Source organism: Engraulis encrasicolus, unplaced genomic scaffold (genome assembly GCF_034702125.1).
Source record: "Engraulis encrasicolus isolate BLACKSEA-1 unplaced genomic scaffold, IST_EnEncr_1.0 scaffold_670_np1212, whole genome shotgun sequence".
NCBI lineage: Eukaryota > Metazoa > Chordata > Actinopteri > Clupeiformes > Engraulidae > Engraulis > Engraulis encrasicolus.
Genome location: NW_026945995.1, coordinates 13,048 through 23,568, shown reverse-complemented (window position 1 = coordinate 23,568; position 10,521 = coordinate 13,048). Strand labels below are relative to the sequence as shown.

The 10,521-nt window shown below is 43.7% G+C and overlaps 1 protein-coding gene and 1 long non-coding RNA gene across 2 annotated transcripts; one reads left to right on the top strand and one right to left on the bottom strand.

Moving 5' to 3' along the window:
- The first annotated feature begins 669 nt into the window (after positions 1-669).
- On the top strand, positions 670-2,285 carry LOC134444696 (uncharacterized). The gene is made up of 3 exons (XR_010034069.1): positions 670-1,189; positions 1,508-1,577; positions 2,269-2,285. It is a non-coding gene; the product is annotated as an uncharacterized LOC134444696 (long non-coding RNA).
- Positions 2,286-2,806: 521 nt separating this feature from the next.
- On the bottom strand, positions 2,807-9,265 carry LOC134444695 (uncharacterized). The gene is made up of 11 exons (XM_063193922.1): positions 8,920-9,265; positions 7,754-7,877; positions 6,773-7,064; positions 6,378-6,660; positions 6,016-6,190; positions 5,833-5,909; positions 5,063-5,243; positions 3,787-4,035; positions 3,525-3,696; positions 3,189-3,337; positions 2,807-3,086 (listed from the first exon to the last, which is right to left on the bottom strand). Exons 1-11 carry the CDS (start codon positions 9,196-9,198, stop codon positions 2,908-2,910), a joined length of 2,160 nt encoding a protein of 719 aa, XP_063049992.1. The 5' UTR covers positions 9,199-9,265; the 3' UTR covers positions 2,807-2,907.
- Between the last annotated feature and the right edge of the window lie 1,256 nt (positions 9,266-10,521).

The window sequence follows — 10,521 nt, the reverse complement described above, 5'->3', positions numbered from 1 at the left end:
AGTTTACTTTATATTGAGCTGGTGGAGTTATTATTGGTCCATATGGACAGATGAATTAGGCCAATACAGATAGGAGAAGAATGGAGAGGCGTGTGCACACTCACACAACCATGCACACAAAACACCCACACACACACACACACACACACACACCACAGTCACACACACACACACACCCACCACACACACACCACACCACACACACACACACACACACACACACACACACACACATGCATATGCACACTCACACACAACCCAACCCACGCAATCATCATAACCCAACCCACGCAAAGGTAGTGTATCACACAAATGCACACACACACACACACTATCACTCACACTGTCTCATTCCCTGTATCCCTCTCTTTCACTCTGTATTTTCTATCTCTCTCTCTTTCTCTCTCTCTTTCTCTCTCTCTCTCTCACACTCTCTCTCTCACACACTCTCTCTCTCTGCCATACACATACTAAGCATACATACAGTACATTAAACAGGTGAATCTCAGGGTTTTTGAAACTATCCGACTTCTTGCGAATCAGTTCTTTGAAATGCCTTGTTTTGTCTTTCTTTTTCTTTTTTTGTGCATATGGCTGTTCTTGTGCTATGCATATGGTGGAGGGCCCTTCTTTTGCCCCTTGGAACTCTGGGTATTTTCTTTTTTTTTAAAGATCGCCTCTCGACGTTATTTCATTAATACTACCGTGTTCCCCAATGTTATTGAGTGTGTTACGCGTTGGTCCCGTTTAAAAAAACGCTGTGGTTATTTTGTTTCAAGCTGGTGTTTAGGGCCGGAAAAATGGCTTGTTCAGAAACGACAGGGTTTTCCGGCTTTCAGGGCTTACCCTCATGAATATGCGTGACGCGATAAGTAGGTGTCTCTGATTGGCTCCCTCTCATGAATATGCGTGACGTGATAATGAGGTCTCTCTGATTGGCTCCCTCCCATGAATGAATGAACCCGCCTCCCCCGCTCGCGCTATGTACAACTTTGGGGAGCTACAAGCTGTTAGCTAGCTTAGCCTACCGGTACTTGGGTCCGTCTGCTGGAAAACATTGTTTTTGGAACTAAAATCTCAACATGTCTTCAGAGATACAGCCGTATATATATGATCCAGAGTCAGAGGACGATGGAGAGGTGGAGGAGGAACCGATTCCTCATCGTTTGACTATGAACGTTTCGGAATGGTAATCTCAATGTTTATTACTATATTCTTGTCGTGTTATTACAACAAGTATGCTTAGCGTTTTAACAATCGCTTTCAACTATGCTTTCTAATAATAATAAACAATGTTGTGACCAAGGTCTGATTCTGTAAGCGTTTGGTCTTTGTAATCTTTTAGTATGTTGATGTTACTACAACCAGAAAGGGTCTTCCTGCTTAATTCCTCCTCTGAAGTAGTGTGCTTGTCTTCAGATAACAGTTCACCAACACAGAATGATCATTCGGTAATATTACACCAATATGAAGACAGAAATTGTCTAATACCATTCATGTTTGTTAGGTGTTCATGCGACAATTGTGAAAGAATGCCACTGGAGGAAGAGAACGTTTGCTGCCGTGAGATTCCCCAGGTACGATAGACTTTTCATCTCTTGCTCAAAATCTTGTGTACAACCGTGTTGGGCAGTAATGCATTTCAAAAGTTACGAACTAGTACAATGCATCACTTTTTGCTGTAATGCGGTAATGTAAGGCAATACAGGACAAAAAGCTGTAACATTTACTACTTAGTTACAATGCTATTAACTCAAGTTGCAATGCATTACAATGACCTGGATTGTGGTGGGTCAGAAAGAAGCTATTCCTGAACCTGGTAGTTTTAGTCTGCATGCTGCCCAAGTAGCATGTAATCAGTAATGCATTCGTTTTTGAGTAACTTGCCCAACACTGGTGAGCAATATGCATCATACTCAGATGCTTATGCAGAATACATGTTTGAAGTATAAATGAAAAAGAAATAAACTGTTTATTTCCAACACAAGAGGTAACTTGTCTTAGTAAGCAAGCAGATCCATGTACTTCCGTTATGATCAGCAAACGGTTGGCTCAAAAGGGTTTCAGTGTTTTTCAGTAACATCACTGTCTCTCATTGGGTGAAGTGGAGTAAATGATGTAACAACTATGTTATGCCATGTGCTAGTGTTATAGGTACCAAAAACATATCTATATATTTTTTTTTAACTTTGGACACCTCTGCACTTGTGTGATGATGGGTAGCCTTTGTCGTTGATAAATGATACACATTCATGTTCAACTTTTTAGGTAATGACAAGACTGACTGATACCATCACCCCTGTTATGTTGCCTGCATGAGCCAACACCCTGGACTAGAACCTGTGTGCCTAAATATATATGCACTGCAGAAAGCCCTCAATGACTTCCGGACAGACCACGGAAGCCTGCGAGTGAGAGGCTACCAAAGGTACTCGTTCTGTAAATCTTCAAAGTTAAAACGGTGAGCACAGGCATGCTGTAGTTGTACTATACTCACTGCACTATTTAAGTGGCAGTAAAAGCAGTCACTTCTATTGTAAAACACACCATAAACTACACATCACTACAATTTTTGTTTATCATTACTCATTGTTCCAGACTGAAAGTCATACATATCTGTGCACAGTGATTTATGAAAAAGAAATAACACCGGGGGCTCCTGTAAGAAATCGAGCAATTTATTTACAAATGTTACATATAATTAAAAAAAAATGCAAAGGCACAACATTGACAAACAGTGTATACAACAATCTTTGTCTTCCAGACGATGCCGGCATCTGGCCTACAGATGCTTCGTCAGTTGGTGCTGGGGCTGGCTGGGGAGAAAAGTCCGCGTTGTCATCCCGGCATGTGTCGTTCGGCGCATCAGACAGGAGTTTCCGGACACGGAGGGCCAGTATGTAGGCTTCAGGGCTGCCCTTGATTGAAGCGGGATCTGTAGGATTCTACAGCTTCTGCCAGTGGAGGGTGGTGGAATGCTGAGGACAGGGGATTCGGAACAGGAATCTTTTCCAGCTCCTCCAAGTACGGCTTAGGGTTTGGGATGACCTCCTCGAACAACAGACTCATCATCTTGTGCACGTAACCTGGGAAATATTGTTCAGTGTAAATATGTATATCCTTTAAAAAATATTTTGTTACAAATGTAACTTTTCAGTGAAAAGATTAAAACAATTGTGAAATCTTACGGTATGTTGCTTTTGTCTTCACTGGCTTCACAGAGTATCCTCCCTTTTTGGCCTTGGGGTAGTGGATGCTGTATCTCAAGGTTCCTTTTGTGGTTCTTGCCTGGGTCCGCCCTGCATTTTCATTGAAGTGAAGTGCTGCCAGATAGTGTCTGTAAATCAAATTTAAGAAGCATATGGTTAGTGGCCCTGTGACCTCAATTGGGCATAACCATAGCAAAACAATGCTTTGCGAGTAGGAAAACACATTTCTTTTTGGAAGATTTAGACATTGCTATTCGTGTCACTGGCACTACTGCAAACATGTTGAAAAGGCTGGCATTTACAAACATATAGTACCTGCACAGCATTCCGATGAAAGGAAAGACCACATTCTTGGGTGTGAACCGCAACATCAGGCTGTGAAATGCTTCCAGAGTTGACGTTTGGTACCGGGAGCTTAGTTTCTCCACATCATTGAGAACCCTCTTGTTAACAAGAATCTTCTCCATCCTCTGTATGGCTTTGGTACCTGAAAAGATAAAGCGTAATGTAAATATCTCTTCAAAAGGCATTGTCACAACATGCGGCGAGTTCATAATAAAAGTATAACAATAAGTACCTGGTTTAAACCACTTCTTGCGGTCTGTGCTATTGCGGTCAGGGTGGAGGCATTTCGGGAAGATGGGGTTGTCGTGCTCGTGTTTGTTTTGCATATGGTTCATCACAGATTTCCACTTGGCAAGTTTTTCTGGCCCAGAGGAGGAGGATGTTGCACACCAGTACACGTGGTTGCTGATCCCTCGTTGCCACTTCTTCACCACCTCACAGTCTTTCTCTTTAGCTGCTTTTGCCACCTTCTTGGACAGACCTGAGAGTCACAAAAGGTATTAGTGTACTTCACACTTGTCATCGGGGGCAGATTAAGAAATTATGGCCCCCTGGGCCAGACACAGTCTTGGCCCCCATACCCCCACAAAAAAACATATCTTGACCCTGCTAATCAGACATGCTAAGAAAACTACACACAGTGCTCACAGCTAGCAGGTAATGGGAGACTATGGCTGAATCTCAAATGGTGCACTTGTGCACTTTAGTGTTCATGTTTCAGTGCGTATGCCGTATTAGTTACGCACTGAAACATAGTGCCCGAAGTGCACAAGTGCGCCATTTGAGATCCAGCCCATGATACACCCCAGTCCCCCATGCTATAGAGTTCGGGTGCTATAGAACTTTAAACGTATGTAGTGTGTGCGCAGAGGGACAGCAACACATTTTTGCCAGAGGGTGCTGTGGATGGGTAGACAATTTGTGTAGGGGGGTGTGGGTGAAAATGTTTTTAGATGCAATTACCTGCATTCTTATAAATTTCAGGGCAAGGAATGGCAACCCGACTCACTCCCTCATATTTGGGATGTTGAGATGACAAAATGAGTGTCACATGGCCACACACGTGATGCTATGCTGAGATTACTATAAGCCCAAAAGCGCAACTTTAAATGCCGAATCCACCTAACGGTAAGTATGCCTACACAGAAGTCATTTTTTGTAGCAACCACAATCAATGGTAGCATCTCATGAACTCAAATAATTGGAAAGATAACTATTGCTACGGTGGTTTTGAAGGCTGGTCAGGGTCGAGGCCATGGGGCCAAGTTGGCATAGCCTCTTAGGGGCTTGGCCCTCCGGAACTGGCTTGGCCTAGGGACTATACCAGGACCAGTATGACAAATGTGGTTTTGAAGGCCGGTTTGGGGTGTTGTCCGCGGGGCCAAGTTGGCCTGCCCGTTTGGGGCCTCATAGGCCTGTTCACTAATCCACCCCTGCTCGTCATGGTCATACATATGAGAATCCTACGTGGAATTAAAAATGCACTTTGTAACCCATAAGGTACTGACCTTTCTCCAAATACCACACATCATAATAATGTGTTATCTTGCGGTCTCTGAGGAACTTCTGGATCTGGGGGTGACGGTCTGTGACAATGTAGTCCACAGCCACACCCTTCGACTCCAACAGCTGCAGTCCTCTTGTGAGTCCCTCTTTCTCCATATTGTGGCTCCCACCGACTTCATTGCTCTGCGAACACATAGAAAGGAAGTATATATGGACTTAAAACAAAGCTTATATATCTTGCCTAGGACGTAGTGTTGAGTTATAGAGAAAGAATTGTCAGTGAGAGTGAAAACAAAGCAGATAATGGGCAATGAATTGTGTAAAAAATGTCTGTTCAGAATTGTGCCTCCTGGCCACAGTGACTGACAGTTTAGGCCCTTTCTCCTCTCTCTGGTCACTCTCACACCTCAACACTCAGCCCATCCCCCGTTGTTTGTGAGAGAGATGCTGCACCCCTCCCCCCTTCTACTGCTCCCCCTGCTACTGACTTACAGACCCTTTCACTGACCTACAGACCTGGTACTTTTCCATCATGCACCAAGCGTTTGGGTAGGCAGTGATTGGCCCAGCAACCAGACCTTCCGGCTCCAGAGGTAGGTCCTGGCCTACTGGGAACACCCCCTGGCTCGGCACCCTGCTGTGCGTTCTGGCCGGACAACCTGTGTAGCTTACTGTATTCCTGGACCAGCCCTATTATACAGTCCTTTACCGGGGGCTTACTTAGCTCCATTTTTTACAATGTCCATCATTCTATACACAAGTGCCCACTAACCTGTACTAGTTGAAGGTCAATGATGCTGTTGGTCTCCAGATTCATAAGACTGTAAGTTCCATACTTGGCACAGTGTCCTTCAAATACAAAACAGGGCTGTTATTCAAATTTCATCACACATTTGGGTCCGTATTGCAACAGTTATACATGATGTGTGCAGATAGACAGATGGAAAGAACTAACCAGGTGAATCTGCCCTCATGTCCCCGCCAAGCTTGACTTTTTTGTGCCTCAGAGACTCCACTTCAGTGTCTTGAAGCTGGTGCCATGAGTGAATCACTGCCGGCTCAAGGAAACGGTTTGCATGCCTCCGGAATGCTGAGTAACTGATGTTTTGGAGGCGCATGGCTTGAAACATCTATAAATGAAAATATATATGTAATAAATAAAAGACTGAGGCAGCTAGTTTTGGTAAACCCTGCCACATGGGGTAATACAAGCTTTATTATTTCATTACGCAAGCAATGAGTTACTTATGAAAAAGTTATTCAAAAACTACACCAGAAAATCCATAAGGTGTTGAAATTAAAAAAAGTATACTTTACCTTTTGCACTTGATAGAATGATGATCCACTGAAATATACGGCTGCTGACAGTTGGATGTTGCCTACTGGTGTGCTCTTAATTAGTGGCTGGCTCTTCCATTGTCTGAAGAACTCACAGTGGTGGCAGATCTGGTCGATGGATAAAAATGTTCCTCGCCTGTATGTTTTCAACTCTGGTGACTTGCTGCACCTTGGACAGCGCTGGAAGAGTTCCATGATATTCTTTTCAAAAACTATGTATTTTTTGTCGGTGTGACCAGTTGTTGATGTTGAGAAGCTGTCACTATTACAGATAAGACGGAGAAAGAGAAGGGGAGAGAACATTAGTTTGACAATAAACTCTTCAATACAAATGTGTGTATTAATGTCTGATGAGAACATGCAGAAGCACTTACGAAAGCTGTGACGATTCTGTTAGCGTGGTCATCGACTGTGCAGCAGGGTCATATGTTGGATCGTGAGGATCAGGATCAGGTAATGAGAGGGTGTCAGTGACGTCAGCAGCAGCTGCAGCAGCGCTGGTGGTGGCCTCCTCCTCCTCCTCTTCCTCCACCCGAGGTCTTTTAGATGGGCGATGTTGAACGGGTCTGATGGGTGTAGAGGATGGTGGGCCCCATGGTGCATCAGAAGTGCCTACTCCTTTGCTTTCACACTTCTTTGTGTCGATGTCGCAATCAAATTGGACTTCTACAGTCAACAAAATGTGTGTTACTGACAGAAGACACTACACACTTTCACATACTGCAATGCCATAACCTGGGTGTTGGGCAGTAATGCATTACAAAAGTAATTAATTACTGCAATTTTTTGCTGTATTGCAGTAATGCAAGGCACTACAGGGGGGGGATCTGTAATAGTTACTTAGTTACAATATTAAATAACTGAAATTACAAATGCATTCCAATGACCTGTTTTTTAGGGGTATACAGTGTGGTGGGCCAGAAAGAAGCTATTCCTGAACCTGGAAGTTCTTAGTCTGCATGCTGCCAAAAACACCTCCGGGGTTGGAGGTGAAAAATGCATGCCTCATGAGATTGCTTCACACTGCAATAAATGACCAGATCTATATCTTGGCCTATTCTTTTTATGAGAGTAACTAAATTAATGCAAAAGTAGTGTAAATATAGCAATGGTGTAGTGTAAGGGATTTGGAAAAGACAGTAACATGTAATCCGTAATGCATTACAGCTTTTGAGTAACTTGCCTAACACTGGCCATAACATACAGAAAGGAGCAGTATAGTAGGGCCTATAGTAACTGCAAGTAGCTACACATTCTGGAATAGCATTTTGCTTCAATTCATAATGATCTGCCTCACAAGAAAGAAATGAAATATACAGAAACTGAAACAAAAATGTAATGTATAAACAACAAACCTTTGCTTCTCATGTGAGGGCCTAATGTACGCATTGACACCTGAGTAGTGCGCGTCGAACGGCGAGGTCGGTCTGTCTGAGTGGCAACATGGGTAAAAGGTGGCCTCAGTACTTGAGATGTGCTCTGTAGACAGAAAGAAAACGGGTCCCCAAAGCATTAGCATAACAAATGTGTCAATGACTGCAATTACACATAGGTGAGCTGTGGTGAATATTTTGGAACAGTTTTAGAAACACAGGTTTAGAAACTAGGTACACGTGTGCAGACATCCAAAGTTCCAAAAACTCATTTCAGGGAGATTATCGACCATTGACACCTCAGACAATCAGAACGGCATTCGTGTTAAAAGGCGTGTATATTAGTGTGCTTTATATCGTCCAGTCTGCATAGAACATCTGACTGCGATTTCTACTGGGACTTTTGCAGGGCGCACAAGTATTTATCTTTCTCTGTCCCGCATTGCCAATTGGAAAAACGTAGGCTACATAGTCTAAAACCAGGGATATTTCATCTGACTCGCGGGCAACGGGGAGTCGCTTTCAATGAACTTTATGGACACTTAGCAGGATGTCTGCGTGTGTTATTTGGAAATGACCCTTGAAATGAGCACAGCTGCGTCCATCTTCGAGTGCCTGCGCGACCATCCGTAATGGCGATCTGGAGACAGTGATTGTACTCTCGGTGCGCGGCAGCTAAAGCCAATCACCCGATAGTTCAAAAATACCTACACTAACCAAAGCTTTGCCACCATTTCGTGACTTCGAAACATAGTATAAATGAATGAGGAGTATAACGTTATACAACAGGTAAACGCAAATTGGGCGTGTTAGTAAGCAAGAAGCACTTTCAAAGCCAGGGCAAAGGGGCGAAAAATAAACACAATTGTTTTGTTTACTCGTTTGAACACACTCCGGTGTACTGCGCGGATTAATCTGAGTTCAGTAGCTCAAAAAAGGGCTCAGTTGCATAAAACATTCTTTTTTGTTTTACTTAGCTTGGTCACTATCGTGCTGATACAGAACTGGAGCTAGACACACGCCAGTCAGTGGCTGTGGCTATGTAGCTCTAATTCTACCCATATCAGGCTGCCACAGAACGAAACAAGCATGTTGTTAGCCTATTGTAACAAAACACTGGATGCAAAACTTCATAATCCACGACTTACCGCTTGTGGGCTGGTGCCTGTTCTACGTGATGGTATTGACCCAGGTCGTAGAATCAGCCTTGTAGCGAAGCCACGGCTATATTCCCCCATGTTGGTGAAGTCGCTGTCCTGGAAATGTGTGGAACACAACACTAGCGTCTTGTTATATTTAGCTGGTTGTGATGTCCCATAGATGAACTCCAGCCATTTCTTCCGATCATCCTCCTTTTTGGGCAAGAAATGCATCGATGTCGATGCTTTAGTGCCACAAATTGCACACGAACGAGTATGTTCTGCCATGCTAATAAACAGTTAGCTTACTTAGCTTCTCAGAACCGCGGGTCTTCAATCTCAAATTCTCAACAACTTCCTCTGGGGGGAGGTTCTTATCAAGGGCTCTGGTGAGGGCGGGGAGGGCAGGTTGGGGGTGGGTTGGCCCCTCATTTGCATTAGGAACGCCCCGTTTCGATGTGACGTACGAGAGAAGGGCTTTTCTTATTCGCTCCAGAAACTGCATAATTTATTTAAATTAGGAAACGCGCCAAGGGGAGGTGACGCCCCACTATGGGACCTTGGATGTTTGTGTAGCTATGGGTGACAGTCCGTTTGACAATAGAAACAGGTAAAACCGGGTTTTATGTGAAGTTGGCCTTTAAGACACTGAGACACAGTACAGGATGAACGTTAAATATTTGAAAAATATATATCCTGTTTTTGTTCTCCTCCTTCACACACACACACACACACACACACACACACACACACACACACACACACACACACACACACACACACACACACACACACACACACACACACACACACACACACACACACACACGCACACATACACACTGAATAAACAAACACTACTTGTGCAAACTGGTACTATGCCCGACTGCCCACCTACCCCACCTACTTCACAGACACAAAGACAAAAACAAAAGGTGATGTAGATTTTGAAGACAGTTATTCTTAGAGCAGATAACCATTAGCCTAGTAAACCAGTGCCACCCGCTGGACGCCAATTGGTCTGGCCTCGCATCGTATGAGTGGTCTGTCAGGCTTGCCAAGAATCTGGCAAACCAATCACATTGCAGAGATTTGTTTTGAATCAAAGCAGGCAGGGTTTTTAGGGAGTGACGACGAAGCTCGCAACGTTGGGAAAGCACATCAACGAGAAAGATAGCGCTGATTAGTCAGAGCGCCGGCCTATAGGCACAGGCACAGTTTGAAAGACAATGGATTGTTCTCAACAACAATCTTCGGATGTCCTATTCATCGGGGCCAGACTAAATTACACATCCAATCTCACATTTAGGCTGGTTTATCAGGCTACATTACCATGTGTCAGCTTTGAAGGTAAGGTTGGAGGATCACTGCTTTTGAACATCACCACACATTGGGCTTTTGCACATGTGTTTTCCCAAATGGAAAAAGGTCCATTCCACAGTCAAACACTTTAATCAAAATGTCGTGAATTATTTGAAAACTGCAGCATGAGGTGAAGTTTATTATGAATTTTTGATGTGTGATATATGTGTGAACATTTGAATCCAGTGCGGGGTATATATGAACTGAATTATTGGACATAAACATCACCGTTTACATGGTTGACTTCAA

Coding starts and splice junctions, on each gene's coding strand:
- LOC134444695 (XM_063193922.1), bottom strand. CDS start 9,198: ATGGCAGAACATACTCGTTCGTGTGCAATTTGTGGCACTAAAGCATCG. Junction 6,661..6,772: donor ACAGAATCGTCACAGCTTTC/GTAAGTGCTTCT, acceptor TATCTGTAATAG/TGACAGCTTCTCAACATCAA. Junction 3,087..3,188: donor GAAGACAAAAGCAACATACC/GTAAGATTTCAC, acceptor AATATTTCCCAG/GTTACGTGCACAAGATGATG.